The sequence below is a fragment of the Phodopus roborovskii genome, unplaced genomic scaffold (assembly GCF_943737965.1).
Source record: "Phodopus roborovskii unplaced genomic scaffold, PHOROB, whole genome shotgun sequence".
NCBI lineage: Eukaryota > Metazoa > Chordata > Mammalia > Rodentia > Cricetidae > Phodopus > Phodopus roborovskii.
The window spans coordinates 16,971,643-16,990,998 of NW_026126511.1; the positions used below are offsets into that span (position 1 = coordinate 16,971,643).

The window sequence follows — 19,356 nt, forward strand, 5'->3', positions numbered from 1 at the left end:
AATAGATGTTCAGAATTGAGAAGTTACCTTGGTAGATTTTTCCTTTATTGATCATGAAGTATCCTTCACTTCCTTAATCTTTTTTGATTAATTTCAATTGGAAGTCAATTTTGTTAGGTATTAGATTTGCTATACCAGATTGCTTTTTATGTCCATTTGCTTGGAAAATCTTAGGTAAGGCCTATCTTTGATGTTGAGGTGTTTCTTGTATGAAGGAAAATGATGGATTCTGCTTTCACATTCATTCTGTTAGACTGTGTCTTTTTATTGGGGAATTGAGTCCATTGATATTGAGAGGTATTAATGACTAATGATTGCTAATTCTGTTATTTTTGATGTTGTTGAAGTGCAGTGTGTGTGTGTGTGTGTGTATGTGTGTGTGTGCACGCACACGCGTGCTTGTGTGTGCATATATGTAGGCACACATATGCTCATGCTTCCTTTCTTTAGATTTTGCTGATGTGAAATTATTTATTTCCTCTGGTTTTGTGGGTGTAGTTAACCACCTTGGATTGAAGATTTTTTTCTAGTATCTTCCATAGGTCTGGATTTGTGGATTGATTTTGTTTTAATTTTTTTTTTCAAGGAATTTCTTATTTTCTCCATCTATAGTGATTGAAAGTTTTGCTAAGTATAGTAGTCTGGGATGGTGTCTGTGGTCTCTTAAAGTCTGCATGACATCTGTTCATACCCTTCTGGGTTTTAGAGTCACCATTGGGAAATCAGGTACAATCCTAATGGGTCTATCTTTATATGTTACTTGGTCTTCTTCCTTTGCAGCTTTTAATAGTCTTTAATAACCCTTTGTTCTGTATATTTAATGTTTTGACTATTATGTGGCAGAAGGACTTTATTTTCTGGTCCAATCTATTTGGTATTCTGCTATTGTCTAGTATGTTTATAGGCATCTATTTCTTTATGTTAGGCACATTTTTGTCTAGGATTTTATTTAAAATATTTTTCTGGGACTTTGAGCTGGAAATTTTCTCCTTCTATTTCTATTATTCTTAGGTTTGGTTTTTCACAGTGTCACAGATTCTCTGGATATTTTTGTGTTAGGAACTTTTTAGATTTAACATTTTCTTTGACTGATGTATCAGTTTCTTCTACCATATCTTCTACACCTGAGGTTCTGTCTTCCATTTTTTATATTTTGTTGGCAATAGTTGATTCTGTAGTTAGTTTGCTTATCTAGCTAGTCCATCTCCAGTATTTCCTTAGTTTGTGTGTTCATTATTACTTCTGTTTCCATTTTCAGGTCTTTAACAGTTTTATTCATTTTTGTTGCCTCTTTGTACTTTCCTAGATTTCTTAAAAGGGGCTTAGTCACCTCTTTAAGGGCCTCTATCATATTCATAAGTTTTCTTGTACTTCTGCTGTGTTGGAATATCCTGGGCTGCTGTAGAAGGATAGCTGAGCTCTGTTGGTACTGTATTATCTTGGCTGTTGTTGACTATGTTCTTATATAAGCCTCTGGCCATCTGTGTTGGGTTTTATAGGTTTAGATGCTGATTTCTGAGTTTATCTTTGTTAGATGAATGTTTTTGGATGTGTCTTCCCTTGGTTTCTATTTTCTTGCTCACCTTCTTGCCTGTGTGGCCTGGGGTCCTTGTGACCAATGACTCTTCAGGTCCAGTAGGGTGTCTCCACGGAGGTTTTTGAGATCTGAGTGGCTCTGCGGTTTGGGGTGTCAATGTTGCTTCTGCAATTTCAAGCCCCTGTGCGGCCTCTGGGGTTCTGGTACCTGATTGGTCTCTGGGGGTCCTAGTGTTGTGTGACCTCCAGTAAAGCAGAATTCTTCTGTGGAAACTGTGGGCTAGTATATTGTGCCCAGGTGATGGGGTGCTGATAGATGCAGGCTTCAGAAGGTGTTAGCTGGTGGTATATGGTGTCTTATCTGAAATCCCTAGTACTGGTATGGTCTCCAATAAAACAGAAGTCTTTTGCAGTATCTGTGAGACTAAATATGGATCTGAGCAGTATGTGCTTTGAGGCAGTTGGGAAGACTTTAAGGAGTGTTAGTGGGTGGTTGATAGTATCTTACCTGGGACCTTAGAACAGGCCTGGCCTCTGGAAAGGCAGCAAGAGTTCTGGGCTGGAATATGGAGCCTTGGGGATGGGGTCGAGTAACTTTATTTTAAGAGGGCAAATGGAAACAACATTAAAGTAATAGGGAATAGAATTGAGGACTATGTGCACCCATGGAAACAGAAAGAAGCCATTTCTAAACTTCTCTGGAGGTGAAGTATCTACTTAATGTAAGTTCTGTCATAATCATATTTCATGTATACCTTCTGTTTTGCTGATGGCAGGCATCAGTCATAAGTACAGTTCCTAGTACTTCCTCTTCCTGTGTGACTGACCTTGTACCTTTTGCCCATCCTACATTCCTGCGGCCTCTGGCTTTGTACAACCATGCTTTCCTTTACTTGTTTGACTCTGATATACATAGTCAAATAATTCCTGAAATCTCTGGACCTAATGTCCAGTTCTGGATCCAAACACAACTCCAAATTAAGAGAAAATTGACTAATATACATGGAAAGAGAAATGTACTTGGAACTTTAGCCAAAACTAAGGGGGAGAATTTCTCAATGTGTCTCTGCTTTGATCCTAGTGACACCATGACTTATAGAAAAAAAAAAAATTAAACAAAAGCCAGAAAACAAGGCCATCTTTCTCCTGCGAGATAAGCTTTCCCTCCAACATGGATTGATCCTGTGGGTGATACTTCTTCACCTCCAGCATCTAGTCTTTATTGGAGGAGTGCTCCTCCTCCTCCTCTTCTTCTTCTTCCCTCTCTCCCTCCTCCTATCAACACACACACACACTCACACAACGCACACACATGCACATGCACGCACGCACGCACGCACGCACGCATGCATGCACACACCTGCAGGATCAGAGATTTGTTCTTCTGTCTTTCATACGTCACTTAACATACTTTGCTCTGTATTGTGGCAAACACATTGCAAGCTCGCCTCACATGATTATAAATAGAAGGGTATCCTTAATTTTTAAGGCTGAATAATATTTTTTATGTATAACACACCACTGAAAACTCAAACTATTTCAATTTAGAGAGAAGAGTCAAGGAAAATTTTCCCTTCTGCCTATCAAGTCATTTCAAGATATTAACTATAGATACTGAACTACTACATAATCATTTCTATTTTAAAGAAAAGCCACGTAGTTTCATCTTAACAATCTTCAAATAGAAGGCTCCCCATACTTATATTTAAATGGTGGGAAACTGCCTCAGGGAAATAATCACTTTAAACTTATAAGTTAAATTTAGAAGTTCATTTAATTTACCAACCATTAAGCACCTGAAATACTAGTTTAAAATCACTTTCAACGTTTCAAGTCTACAGATTCTCTAATATGCAGTCTCATAGAGGCTCTAGTATCATATGTACTATTTGTCTTACTTATTGACTTATCAAGCATAATCTTACCCATGTTGAAGGAACCTGAATTTTGTTGTGTAATGAATTACCACAAGTCAGACACGCTCACAACTTTCCTATCTTCCAACAGAACTTTATTCTCCATAACTCTGAATAGTGACCCAGGCATTACGCATGTATGTATGTGGTCTTTATCCCGCCTTTCCTAGCCTTTGGAGAAACTACTGAACACTCCACCCATATAACAATCACATTTCCTACCATTCAGTTATATGAAAATTTAGCCTAATCTCCTGTAGATATATTTTCATAACCCTTTGTCGTCTCTTCAGATAATGAAAATGAAGATTGCCCCTTAGATGAAGACAGCTCCAGTGTTTTGGGGAAGCATTTTCCTCGAACAGACAGCCCGATGGTGCTGCTCTGGTGACTATGGCGTCACACTTTGTAGAATTAATGAAAGCAGTGCATCACAGGTCCTGTACAGTTTCATACTTCATGAGCTACACAGGTTTGCCTTTCCACCTGAAGAACTGTGCATATCAATCTGTGAACTCACAGATGAAAACATTTCTTTTTATAGTTCTGATCTAGCAACTGAAAAATGCCTTTCATTGCAAATGAAATTGAATCATCATATTGTACCTTTTGCATAAACATCATTTCTCAACAAGTAAACATTGTCAACTCTGAATTTTAGATTTCTTACCATTCCTACAGTACTTTTTTGTGTATAAGTTAATTTATCTGCAACAGTTCTGTCACAAAAATCCAATTTTTATTCCAACACCAACAGATTAAAATGGGTATTCCTCTTTTGTGTATTTTAAATTTTTAGAGTTATTTCAAAAATTTTAGAAGTTGCTGGTTTTATTATCAAATAATTACCATAGCCTAGGAAACTGAATCACAATTAAAAATAAACTAAACAAAAAATCTAAATATTTAAAGAGCCCAGACAAAAACAAAGTGTTACCAAGAACTGAGAAGCTGATCTGAACAAATAGGTTTATATGGTAGTGTAATGAAACCTAAAATGTCATTTAGGTTACATAAATCATTCATTTTCTGATTCTTTTTTTTTTTTTTTTTTTTTTTTTTTTTTTTTTGTCTCTTTGATGGAAAAAATGTATTTTTAGCACCAGCACAGAACAACAAGAAAAATAACAATCACTGTTATATGTTCTTGTATAACTACTAATTTCTAAGTGTGTGTGTAATGTTGTAGCAAAAGATGACCTTGCCAATGACCGAACAGTTATGAATTTGAGTGGCATTGAGACACATGTGTGACTTCCATTATCATCAGGACCTAGGTGAGCACCCAGAAAATGCCACCATGAAATTTTCTGGGGCAAAGATTGTTACATATGCTATAAAACACCAAGCAAGAAAAAGCCAAAACTAGAGTTGCAATTGATAACATAAAGTAAGTCCTGTAGAAGTGAGGAAGAAATACCTTATCCTGATAAAGCTTTAAGTTCTTCTAATAACTAGTGACAGTAGATCCCACAGCAGATGCCCACAGCTAAACACTGAGCTTGAATTCAGTTGCAGAGAGGGAGGAGTGATGAGCAAAGGGGTCCAGACCAGGCTGGAGAAGCCCACAGAAACAGCTGACCTGAACAAGGGGTAGTGGGAGCTCATGTACCCGAGTCTGATAACTGGGAATGACCAACCCAGACCCCCTGAATGTGGTGTTAGTAAGGAGGACTGGGCAGTCTATGGGGCCTCTAGTAGTGGATCAGTATTTACCCCTAATATATGAATGGACATTGGGAGCCCATTCCACTTGAAGGGATACTCTGTTGGGAGTGGTTTTTCTTGCCGGCCTGGTCCCACCGCTGTGCCTGCCCCAAATAACACACAGTGACACTGTGTTAGATTTAATTCTGTTGGCCAGTTACTAGCATTTCTTATTAGCTAGCTCTGTCTTAAATATTAACCCATTTCTATTAATCTAAGTATTTCCATGTGGTCTTATCTTACCGGAGAGAGGGCTCAGTGTTCTTCTCTCTTGGCCCTACATCTTGAAACTCCTCCCTACTACTTCCTCTCTCCTCCTTGTCTCCTAGTCCTGCCTATCTTGCTTTCCTATTGTCCAACAGTGCTTTATTCATTAACCAAAATGAAATATATTTACAGAATGGCATCTCCCATCAATACTCCCTCAGCCTAATCACATGTGGGAGGGGCTGGGCCCTGTTCCAAATGATATGACAGACTTTGAAGATCCCCCATGGAAGGCTCCACCCTCACTGGGGGGGCAGGAAGGGGATGGACCAGGGGTTGATGGGGGACAGGGAGGAGGGGAGGGAGAGGGAACTGGGATTGACATGTATAACAAGCTTGTTTCAAATTTAAATTGAAAAAAGGAAAAAATAACCAATGACATGAAATCAAAGGCAAGGAAGGGCTTCTAGAGAATAACAGCTACAAATAAATGTAACAGGTGCACCTTCTTTTCATGTTAGTTCAAACAAACCAAATGAACTAAGCTAGTGCTAAGATGAATCACATTGCAAATAGCAATGAGAATGTTTTAATGAGTTAGTTATGATTGAGGATTGGTAATTACAGGAAAATTTTACAGCTTATGATGTGTACTAAGGATTTATATGTGAAGTGAAGTTATGATTGTGGACATCTTTACCACAGGAGACATGGAGTAATTAAAGTAGGTGGGAAATTGTCCAGACTCTTGATAATGTAATATTCTTACTCTATTTACTTCAGATTGAAATTTTCCACCATGAAGAGATTTTTAAAAAATGTGTGGCTGTTCAATAAAGTATCATGAAACATTAATGTAATTAATCTTGATCAATAAAAACCAGGAGTCAGATATTAGGGTAAATGCTGAAAGATCAGACAAGCAGAGCAATAGCCACCAGAGACTTCTTACATCTCTAAATTTTCTGACCAAAAAGCCTGAGATCCCATCTCTGCCCCCCTTATCATTTCCCCTCTCTGTCTCCAGACTGCTGGGATTAAAGGCATGAACCTCCTAAGTGCTGGGATTAAAGGTGAGTGCCACCATTGCCTGGCCTCTATAGTTAACTAGTAGCTAGCTCTGCCCTCTGATAGCCAGAAAAGCTTTATTTTTTTTCAGAAAACAAACAAAATATCACACAATCGTATCATTATTACCCATTAAAGTCAGAACTTGCAAGAGCATGGGTATGAAAGCTAGATGTAGTCTCAAATACCTATGAATTTAGGTAAATCTTTAAACCCCTTTGGATTTGATTTACCCACTAGGGTTTTGAAACCAGTGATGTTCCTTTATCTAAAATAATAGTGTGTGGCATCAACCTAATGGTTGAAAATCTAGGCTGCGACCTGTGCAATTATTGCTGGATATTTGTTTGTTAACATCTTCATGATTTGTTTGTAACAATTGTGGACTTTGTTTCACACTGGGCGCTTCTTTTTCCAAACACAGAGTTTGATGCGCAGATTTGGTAGGTGAAAAGTCACTGTTCATTTGGGTGGATAGGATTCCCAGGACCTTGAGTCTAGCGAGCAGCCGTGAAGATGGTGGGCAATGCCTCTTCCTGTCACTCTCCCTGCCAAGCTGGTTTCTTGGTGAGTGGGGAAGTGTGGGGATGAGCGGTTCAGGCATTCTAAATGGGTCCTGTGGCGGGGAATCTGAAACCAATGCCTTTCAGAAGATGTCACAAAAGGGAAAACCACTGAGTCGTGCATAATATTCTCTATGAAAAAAAATACTGAAATGCATCCATGGGACAACCAGAGGGAAAACAAATATAATCCAGATAGAAATTATACCTCAGAAAAAGAATCATTTTGTTCCCACAGTAACTGAGGACAACATAAAATTAATCCTCTTACCAGTTTTTTTTTTTTTGTTTGTTTGTTTTTTTTTTTTTTTTTTTTTTTTTTTTTGTGACTCATTCCCAAGAAATCCAAATGGACCAGGAACAAGAAGAATCCAGTAATATCAGAAAGCCCCAAGACTGTTAGTGAGCTTCCTTGTGCATAGAAATGACTTTAATGACAGTCACAATATGTCATAGACCCTAGGGCAAAGACAGCATTAGAAACTAGATTGCCATGAAATCCCTTCCTCAAGGGACTAAAAATTATTCAAGTTGTCATTAGTTCTCAAAGTAACAAGCTAATACAAACAGTGCTGAAAATTGCATCTGAGGTTCTGGAAAAAAACAAAACAAAAGGAAAAAAAAAAAAAAGAGGTCATGGTCACGTGTAAAATCAGCTAATTTTTAGAAGCAAAGCACAACAACCAATGTCAGCCTCAGTAGTATCTGTGATGGCAAAAAAAATAGCTACAAGTTACAAAGCTTAGCTTAGATCTTCACTCCCAGATGGGTTCTGCAGCACAGGTGAGCAAAGCTATCAATGTGAAGGAGAGTCTGGGAATGGCAGGGATTTGGGAATCAGAGCATCTGTCTCTTTACTAATGCACTTTTGTTACTCAGCTCCTGAATAAAGTAGCAAATTGCCAACATCTTCAGCAGATTGAGTTTGGAAATCAGGAGTGAACTATTCCTGATTTGTTGAACTATTGAATACTTAAACACTATTTATAGAGTCCATACACATCTCTCACGGACTTAGTGCAATGGTCAGCTTACTGCCCTTAGGCTGCTAGCATCCCTTCTTTGTGGCCACAGTTTCAGGGCTGGAGAAATGTCTCAGGGATTAAAAGTGTTCAGTGTCTGTGCTGCAGAGGGGCCAAGTTCAGTCCCCAGGACCCATGTCAGGAGGCTCATGATGGCCTGTAACTGCATTCCAGTGGATCTGATGCCCTCTGATGCTTTCTTCTGGATACCCACAACTACATGCATGTACCAGCACACACACATTCCTATCATTTAAAATAAAATAAAAATTTTTTTTAAAAAAATTAGGATTTCTTTTAGTTTTTACTTTTAAAGAATGTTTAATTATTGTTCATACATATATATGCTTACATGCACGCTCACATGAGCAGCAGTCCGCCATCAAGATGAACGAAGGTCTGGGGCCAGAGTGTGTGTTTTGAATGTTTTATGCATGGGCAGCTGTATAGCTGCCTGGCAGGAGAGAAGGATCTAGGTAAAAATAATGAAGGATCCAGAATTCAAAATAAACACAAGTCCAGACACCTGGTACGACATCCCTGTGTTGGTTTTTTGACTATGAGGCTTTAGCCCATCTCATTTTGTTGCCTCTTGATAGCTACTTGGTATCAGCCACAGATGGTGGAAGTAGAAGCCACCAGGAGGACAAAGATTACATTAAAAACAGTATTCTCCTGACTAACCTAATCATTTGGATTACTTCATCCTTAGTTTCCCTGTGAGTTTACTAAGATTAGACAAGTCATCATTAAAGGGAAGTCCTGTATTGTGAAGCCAGTGACCTTTCTGATTAGGACCATTCCATTTGTTTTTATTATTTTCTAAACTATGATAACAGATATGATCTTATATTTTCAAGAGATGATACAGTGATACATGTTGTCTTAACTGAGAGATACTTCTGTGTTTATATTTCCACCATTCTATATAGTATACAATGATAACTAACCACAGTATATTGGTATACAAACTAGAGCTACATAATATTATACAATAAAGAAATAAAGGAAAAAAGGTGAATCAACAAAGTAATTTCATTAAAAGAAAAAAACAACTACTTTAATTAACTGACTGAAATGTCTATTTAAATTTAAAAATCCCCTTAATATTATTGTGCTTAAGGGGTATGGAGCATTAATTTCAATTTAAATTATAATTTTAGTGCAATGATTTACATACTACTAGATGAATCATTCCTGTGCAAAATGATTAAGTTTATTCCACAATGACTTCTCCTAGAAATCTCTTCTAATGAAAAAATAAGGTTTTTTTTTTTTTTGAAATCACTAATCACTTCTCATGAATTTTAGTAAGTGAATGATATAAAGAACATATATTTCACTGCAGTGTTTGTATTTAAAAAGCACATTTTTGCCTTCTAGGTGGTCTGGTTAAGTCTAAACACTTAAAATAAAATTCTGAATTTACATAACATACACATGCATAATTCAAACTCAGAAATCAAGTTATGAAATGGAGAATTTAAGAATTGAATTGCATAAGCCACAGCTCTGTTCTTCACACACATTGGGCTTCATTTTGTTTTCTATTGTTTTGTCTTTGAAACAAGATCTTGTCAGTATCTTCCTGCTAGGCTGGGCTTTGCAATTTGTCCCAGGTATTATCATATTGATATTTGATTTTTCCCCTTGGAAAAAGGATGTTATTATCTCATTGTTAAGAATGAAATTAGAATTATTCAACATGAAATGTTCGTGTATCACCTAATATATATCAGATGTTCAATAAGTATTAGGTAAGTTCAGATAAGCTTATAAATCACATCTTTAAGTTTTATGACCTTTGAAATTAAATCACTCTTATGATTGTCCCTTAATCATGCTCTTAGAGGTTCTACATAATCCTAATTATTAAAAACTATCTTGATTATATAGTTCCCTTGTCTGATTTGTCAGTTTTATTCACTGCCAAGTGTAAAGTTAGTTTCTGTTAGATACAATGAATCAATATTGTTTTTTTTTTTTTTTCTAGGTAGCTAATCTCAGAAAACACAAAGTTACAAATATCTGGGCTTTTTAGTTTACAGTAGCTGAACTTTTCTATATTTAAGTTTTTATACTCTTTTCTTCACCTTAGTTGTATAGACATTTATCACACACACACACACACACACTTAAGCAAGTTAGACTGTTAGATTCAATCATTCTGGCACACAATTTGTTATATCTGATTAAAACTATAAAGCATTGATTTCCCCCCTGAATCTTTCTCCATTATCTTTCCTGTCTCTAGGTTGTTTATGCAACACCCTTAAACATCTAGAATTGAATCTTGGACAAATTTGCACAGCATGCACTATTTCGATGGAGACACGTTGCCGACTCCCTGGCAGTCCCTGTGTGTCTACCAAACAGCCCTACTCTGTCTAAGTTGACCTTCAGGGCTGCTTTCTTTCCCTGCTTGTACCGCCTTGGCTTCTACAAAACAGGAAGTCTCACTGGGATCCAGAAGCTGTGTTTCTATCCCCAGCACACTCCCCTGGCCATGCTGCCTGCAGGAACTCAAATGAAGTGAGGAGTGACAGACAGAACAAACTTTATGGAGCACGAAGAAGAAAAGAAAGAAAGCGACTTCCTTCAGAGTCCAGCCAGATGTGCTGTAGCCACTTATTTATTCTCCCTCTACTGCATCTTGCAAAACTGTTTAACGGATTCATTATATACCACAAGATGCTGCTATATGATCCCATGAACTTTTTCTCTAAGAGGGAAGAGGTTAGGTAATTGTTTGAATTTCATAAAGAGAGCCAGATGTGGCTCTGGTTTCACACTAACGGAATTCTGTGGGAGGGAACTGAAGCTCTGCCTGCCCTGCCGCAGTTTCTAGGCTACGGGCTTGGAGAGAAGGGTCAATTGCCTAACTCAACTTTTCCGGTTTAAAAGACAGTAGAGAAACTGAAGCAAATCCAGTACACCAGTTGTCTTCTTTAATTGGTAAATTCTATTTGGGGAATATTCGGTTAAGAAATCAAAACCCATTATAGTACAGAAGTTGGGGGAAGTGGAGTGGGGGAGGAAAATGATGTAAAATACAGTACTCATATGTGAAATTCTCAAAAAATATAAAAACTTAAGAGAAAAGCTAAGTTGAGAACATTTGTGAAGTCTCCTTGATTTTATTTGATGTGCCAAGTAGCTAAATCTATTTATTCCCTAAATAGTAGACTATTTCAAAAATCACTATAGAAACTAGACTATGTGAGAGCACATTCTGCATATTACATTTCATGTGATGTGTTATGATTTTCATCTTCACCTCCTTCACTAGTTCCCAAACATCTGAATATTAGTGACTTAGGCCATTTTACAGGAACTTTTATTCTTTGGAGTATCTTTAATGTTTCAAAATCAAGATAACAAAAATTAACCAGAGACTGTCTGGAAATAAAATGTAATAAAAAAATCTTCAAAGTGGTTTTTGATGATCAAACCAATTGGAGAATGATTGATCTGCACAGGAAATGTGTCAATGATCTGATTATTATATAAAGGCATTGCTGGATTCTTCACAGGAAAAAAAAGCCAACTATTTGTTTTTAGAAGCTTACAGTTTTGTTCTGAAGACAAAAATTGAATTTTGGTCTCCAGTACTGACTGTACTGGTGAGAGACAAAGGCATGATCCTACTCTGCAGAAAATTGGCTTAAGTATTTTCTGCATTAAGTTTGTGAAGCCCAGAGAGACAGGCACTGTTTGAAATAAGCACATCTGGACTTGATTTGAAACACACAGCTTAGGTTACAGTTGTGGTCTCCAGTGTCTCGTAACATTGCCAACTTTATAATCACAGACATCTGCTATGAACTGTCTACCTACATGCATAGAAAGTGACAAAAGGCCACTGTCTTCTCACAGGCATGTCTTCCTTCTCCGCTCATGAGACACTCCTACCCAAAGGCTTCCAACTGTAAATACTCTCTTGCTCCTTTAAGAAGTCATTCATCTCATGGTTTTAGAGCCAGGAAGGGTGGAACCCAGGTGTTAACATTTATGCTTGCTTCCTTCCGATGTCTTTCCCATTCTGTCCCGTGTTGCTTGTGGGATACTGACAGACAGACTTCGCTTACAGAAGAATCAGGGTTTCCCCTGCTTTTGCCTTCATCTGGCCTCTTCCCTGTGTCTGTGTTTCTGTGTCTTGTTTTCCCTTTTTATAAGGACACAGCATTAAAAGTGATCTAGCCTATGAGCCTAAGAAACCCACACTGAACGAGCAGACGACAGACTCAGGCAGAGCTGGCCCAGAGGGTTCCTTCACTGTGCACGTGACCTTGGATGAGGTAGTCAACCACCCAACCACCTTATGGCTTGGACTTTTAACTTGTGAACAAGGGAATAATCTCTACTAGAGGACGGTAACTCACCAATATAACAAATTCCTGAGATGAATCAATTTAAAGAAGGAAAGCTTATTTTTATTCACAGTTTCAGAGGCTTCATTCCCTGGTTGCTTCCAGGGCCATGGCGAGAGGTGGGACAGAAAGGCAGATGTGTGGAGGATTAACTGCTTACAACATGGCAGTCAAGACTCAGGTAGACAGGAAAGGACTGAATTCTTCACACCCTCTTCAATGATGCATCTATATTGAATTAAATTCCTTTTACATCCTTTCTGCTAACGGTTCCGTCATCCCCAATAGTACTACAGGACGATGACCTTAGTATGTGGCTTTTCCAGGAAATTTCCAGGCTACTGCATATAACAGCTAAGAAGTTTGAATTGTAAATATTTAATAACAACACATGTTTTTTTAAAAGGCCCTCAAAGTAGCCCCTGGTACATAAAAGAAAAGGCTAAATAAATAATATAAAGATTTCTAAGCACATTTTTACTCATGAAAATCAGCTAAACACCATGGGACAACCATTGAACAATATTATTAGTGTGACAAACCTCTCTAGAAGCCATCAAATGCTATAAAAATAAAATATGTATAATGACCTAGATTAATCCTTTGAGATAAAAACAAGCTTTGAGAAGCAATGGATTTGGCATAGCAACCACATAAATGGAAGAGAAAGGGATAATGGAAAAGAAATCTTAGAATCCAGAGTGTGAGTGGTGAGCATGTGATGGTAATTAGGAAATGAAGGCGTGCGCAGCTAAAAGTCAGGCGTTTCAAATGTTCTTATTGAAGACATACTCTTTGTGTTCCTGATGATGAGTTTCAGAGGGTTACTAGATGCTGAAGTATAGCTCTTCACAGCTGATGGTTTCTGGTGTGGGGTAGAGGATTCAATTTTCTTTAACTAGGAAGTTGATAATGCGCTAAACAATAAATTGGGCTTGATCTATTTTCTTTGTTTTTTTTTTTGGGGGGGGGTGTGTGGCACAGAGGTAGAAATGGGAAGCAAGTAGGATCAGAGTGCATTGTATGAAATTACCACATAATTATAAAAATATTATGTTGGGGAAAAATAAATCTTTTTTTTAGAAAGAACAAAAAAATTACGAAAAGAGAGAAGTGAAAATTAAGAAGGTTCCAGTAGTGTGTGTGTGTGTGTGTGTGTGTGTGTGTGTGTGTGTGTGTACCCAGATTTTGCCCAGAGTAGCCTTGTACATGCTGAGAGTGTGCTCTTCGCTCAGTTATACCCCATCCTCCCGCTTCCCTCAACCTTGGACTAAAGTCTACCATAAACTACTGTGTCTGTAGATCTTCAGCCCTCCCTTGCCTGCCAGTCAGTTGACATACTGGTTCTTTTAGGCAAGAGTCCTAAAGTCCCCATGTCAAAGGTCAGTATGGGTGATATTTTGCAGTATGATTTGTGTTATGTCTTATCTTACAGAAAAATACTAGATGAAAGAGAGTTATAGATGTAAATGTGTAATGAAAACAATAAAATTTTAATGTAAGTATAAGTGAAAGAATGTGATAAATTTTTCGATTTTGAGAATTGGGATATTTTTAAAAATACTATGAAAATGTTTCTTTGAAGATATTAGGCATTAGATGTGTCCTGTACTTGGGGAACCATTTGTAAGCAGATTCCAGATGACTCTGAGAAAGAAACACTAAATTAGAATAGTATGGAGTTGTTTTCCTTTGTGTCCATGAGATGTCTTAGATTATGGAACTGTACCTTTAATTATACTGAGAAATCCTTCATAAATTGGTGGGATGTCAGGGACTTCTGAAAACTAATCTTACAAAGAAAGTGTTTTCTGTCACTTTTTATACATGTGATACTCCATCCAGGTAAATGACACAGAATTGTCTTGATAGGCTTTTTGTCTCTAGGAGATAACTTAGGTACCTATTCTAATTGTTATAACTATACTTATAGTGGATTCAAGAAATAGAATATTCTGGTTTCAACTCTAAAAATGTTTTAAATTAATGGATTCCAGAGTAAATTAATCATGTCCCCTTGAACTTCCTATATTATAAATTGTGAGTAGCTAAATTGAACAGCCTGCAGATGCTCAAAGGAATAAAAGAACCTAGGAGGCAGATCTGTCCCTGGGCTTCCTGCCAACACTCTAACTTTTTGATGGACAGTTCTTGTTAAGAGTAGGAAAATCAGCAAGCATATCCACCTGGAAGTTTTTTTTCTTCTTCAATTGACACAATGCAGATCCACCACCAGTTTCATCTCCTCAAAATAAGATAGGAAGCCTAGCGGTAGCAAAATTGCTCAAGAATGTCACTCACGAGGGAGGCAGTGTCCTCTCTTGTCCTGCTCCACTGCCCTCCGTGGGAGGCTCTCATCCTAATGACAGCACTATGTTTGCCATCCCTCTAGGCTTGAATCAGCCTGCCAGATAAAGGGCAAGATGAAGGAGAAAAGAGTTAATGAATATATTATTGGAGTTATCTGTTACATTAAAAAAAAAAAACTTCAACACCTTAATCAATATCTGTTGTATGTAATTCATGAACAAAAACTGTACAACTTATCTGTGTCTAGCTGCAAGAGAGTCTGGGAAGGAGAGTGTTTGGGCATTCTACATATCATAATTGAAACAGCAAAAAGAGAATAAAATTATGGTTGGTTATTTTAATTTATTTTTAAATTTTTATACTTTATGCAATATATTTTTGTCATATCTACCTAGTACTACATCTCTCCTGCTTCTATGAGTACCACTCATATATTTTCCTCCAGCTTCATTGTTTTGTAGAGGTGGAAGCTGGGTGGTCTTTTTCATAGACTAGCTGTAATTATAAATTGCTTTTTTCCTATTTTTATAAAGAAAGTGTGTGTGTGTGTGTGTGTGTGTGTGTGTGTGTGTGTGTGTGTGTGTGTTACATACCACTGCATATGTGGTCAAAGGACAACTTTGGGGAGTCAGGTATTGTTTCTCCATATGGTGTTCAGGGATTTATCTCAGGCTACCTGGCTTGGTAGCAAGCACCTTCTCCTCCTGAGCCTTCTTACTATCCCTCAGGTTTTAATTTAAATAATTACTTTATAGTTTTTCCCCCCCAAAACATTTTATGTCCTTTAACCCATGTTCCATATTCTCCTGGATAATTTGTTGTATGATATTAATCTATAAATGTAGTAAAGAATTCCTTCCTAGTGATAATATGTACATTTCTCAAAATCAAGGAAATTCTAATAAGGGCGGATTTATACTAACTTTAAATATCTAGTAGAGTGCATTTGCCTAGTCCTGGCAGGCAGATCAACCTATGGATAACGATAGTACTTCAGTGAGTTCAGTCCTACACAATTTGAAAAGTTCTTTAAAATATTGGGAAGTTTTCCTTTCTTTCTTTCTTTATTTTTTTTTTTTTTTTACATTGACTGTGTAGTTCTTGAATGTGAACCTTGTAGATGACATCATTTCACAGCATTGAAAGATTTGATGTGCCTGTTAGATGACGAAAACAGATGAAGATGTTAAGAATGTTTTGTTTTGTTTGGGTTGAGTTGGGTTGCTTTGGGGGTTGATTTTGATTTGACTTGGCTTGGTTTGACAGAGAGGGATTAGGGAAGACATGGACTTCTAAGCACAGAGGATAGGCAGGATTCTGAAAAAGAAAATCACTGATTTGGAAGCTGAAGCAACGATGGGCAACCCTGGGAGTAAAGGCAACTCCAGGGGAATGAAGTTCAGACAAAGGCAAGGAACAAACTGGGGCCTTATAGAGTCAGCAAACTGACCTTCACTGGGTGAGGTTTCGGCACTGGATATCCAGGGCAGTAATGTAAGAAGTCTCTTAGCCTGGTCTCCCCTGCCTGGGCTCATTGTCCCATGATCTTTCTTTTGTTCTGACAGGAGGGTAACTCTGACTCATCTCTCCTAAATCAATGCTTCACATTCCTAACTTTAATGAAAAGGTGAGTTCTTCCTCATAATCACCCAAGGCAGAAACTGCATTATCAACATATACCACAGTCACCTAAAAGTCTATCACCTGGGAATTTTAAAAAAGTTTTTATTTAAATGAACAATTTTATTTTAAATACCAATCCCAGTTCTGTCTACCCCATGTCCAACCATTCCCTCCACCCCGCCATCCCCCCCCCATACTCCTCAAGGAGGGTAAGGCCTCCCATGGGGGAATCATCAAAGCCTGACACATCATTTGGGGTAGGACCAAGGCCCACACCATGTATGTAGGATGAGAGAGTATCCCTCCACAGGGAACGAGCTCCCAAAACCCATTCTTGCCCTATGGGTAAATACTGGTTCCACTGCCAGAAACCCCATAGAGTGCCCAAGCCCCTGCAACTGACACTCATGTTCAGGGGGCCTGGTTGGATCTTATGCTGGTTCCCCAGCTGTCAGACTGGGCTCCATGAGCTGCTATTTGCTTGGGTCAGCTGTTTCTAGATTTTACATCCTTAGTATTCTGTCTACTCAGATTGTCCTCTGAAGTTTTACTACTATTGCCACTGTTCAGTTCTTCATCATTTCTTGGAGTGACTTCTTGACAGGCTATTTGTCCTCCTATCTCACATGTCTCCTATTCACATTCAATCCTATCAACAAACTGACCTTAAACCTTAATATTATGTCCTTTAATGGTAAACTTATCTATTACATGTTTTATTCTGAATAACGGTCATGATTCTTGGAATGGAACCAGAGACCCTTTGACTCTTGTCTACTTTGCCATCTCACTTTTTATCATTTCTTGATCCCCTTTTCCTTTCTAGACAAATCCACTTTCATTGCCTCTGATGAGACAGCCTATTTCATAGCTCTGTGATCCTGCTCATTGTGCCTACAATGCCCGTCTGCTTCCCTATGATGGATGCGAGGATGCCTCTTACTGCAAGAGGACTGACTTCCATTTGATGATGAAGATCTGTTGCTACATGCTCTGTAAAGGCATCTTTTCCTCCCTCAGCATCCCTCCTGCATCAACAAACTGGACCTCTACAGATTGGGCACATTTATTTATATACACTGCATAGTAATTTTCCATACTATTATCTATTAAAGATTAAAAAATAAGTTAGAATCTGAGTTTTCTTTGACACTCTCATCAATGTATATGTGGCTTCATAAACTGTTTCTGTTGGTACATGCAGTTCTATTAAAACAGTGTAGCCATGCTACTAGCAGGATCTCTGGATTCCTCATAGATGATGGCTTTTGAATAAATCATGTGATGTTAACTCTTGCCTCACACTGACAGCATGAGGTACAAAGGGCTCCAGAATGCAGGCATCATTTACAACATTTTTGTTTTTTAGTATCTTCTTGTTTTCATCCTCAACAAATTCATTTCATTGCTTCAATGAAATTTTCTTTTATCACAACTTGTTAATTATTTATTTTTACATTACATTCTAATGGAACTTGGGTTTTTGGTGTCATAGCAAAAAAGACCATGATTCCAGGATAAAAACATTAACTTTGATGTTCAAACAGCATGAAATAGGATGTAATCACTTTTGTTGCATTTTAGTTTGCTTGGTAATTTCATGCCATAGTATTTCCTATCTGTATCCCAAGAGATTAGCTGACTCCAGTGATTAATAACTACTTGTGTTTATCTCAGAAATTTCTTTTCAGTTGTGCAGATATTGACATTGGGCATCTCATCTAATGAACTGTTCTCTAATCCCAAGAAGAATAGTTCAGTATTGGAGGATGGATAAAGTCTAGTTTGCTCTTCATAATAAAGAACGACTAGGAAGACAGTGTGATGAACTTGACTTATCCCATATCACTGTATTGAAGATATAAAGCTGGATAAATCACTTCTTATCATGCACTACTTACTTCTCTTCTTAGTGCTATTTTGAACACCCAGGACAGTGGCTTTCAACTATCCTAACGTGTAGTACTTCAATACAGTTCCTCATATGATGATCCCCAGCCATAAAAGTATTTCATTGCTGCTTCAAAACTGTAATTTTGCTACTGTTATGAATTGTGATGTGAATATCTGTAGTGGGATAATCACTTTGTCTCTTTCTGTGGCATTGACCACGCCTATTGGGGGTGGAGCCAGGGACAGAAGTGACCTGGATTACTAGGTCTCAGGAGGAGCCAGGGAATGCTCTCTTGCAAGCTGCACGAGACAGGAGGACTTTCGGAGGAATTCTTGGAAGCAGGAACCTGTTGGTGTTCACCTGTCTATGTTGTGAGTTATTTCTCCCTGAATAAACATCTGTTCAGCCTAATTGCTTATCCTGATCCTTATTAAACCGCGATAAATATCTAGCATGGAAGATAGCTACATGTGACCCCCAAAGGGATTGTGATCCACAGGTTGAGAAAACGCTGTCTTAGAGGCTTCTTAAGTCTGCTGATGAGGAAACAAAGGGGAGTAAAAGAGAAGGAAGAAAGATAGTGAGGCGAGGCAATGCTAAGGACATACGAAGAGAGCCCTACTATATTGAGTTTCTTCATTTAACTTTGGAATTTTTCTAAGTGTGTTAATCTGCTATCATCATAATCAACTAATACATAACTAACCATGATCAAGTCACTCTCTCACACTGTTTTTGTAACCCATATGTGATCATTGATGTAACTTCTTTTTGAATTAACTGATGTCTTTTCTAAATATAATTTTTAATTTAAATTTGAAACAAGCTTGTTTCACATGTCAATCCCAGTTTCATCAACCTCCCATCCTCCCCTGTTCCCTGCCCCCACCAATCCCCATCCCAAACCCTTTCTGCTCCCTAGGGAAGGTGAGGCCTTCCATGGGGGATCTTCAAAGTCTGTCATAGATTTATGTCTTTTTATACAAACTTACTGGTTGGTATTTGTTGCTGAATTTTGTTTGCCATCTTGAGATTCTTCTGATAATATTTTCTTTAATGCATTCTTGAGTTTTAATATTGATGTGTTGTATGGTAATTAGAGAGGTTATCTTCTCAAATGCTTCAGAACAGGTACAGTAA

General features: G+C 37.9%; 1 protein-coding gene across 1 annotated transcript in view; it reads left to right on the plus strand.

Annotated features, from left to right (window-relative positions):
- Window positions 1-19,356, plus strand: part of LOC127230442 (uncharacterized) — a 56,150-nt gene that overhangs the window by 2,023 nt on the left and 34,771 nt on the right. The window contains exon 3 of the mRNA XM_051195753.1: window positions 12,196-12,317. Within this exon, the coding sequence (XP_051051710.1) occupies window positions 12,196-12,317 (122 nt within the window). The remainder of the gene's footprint in view (window positions 1-12,195; window positions 12,318-19,356) is intronic.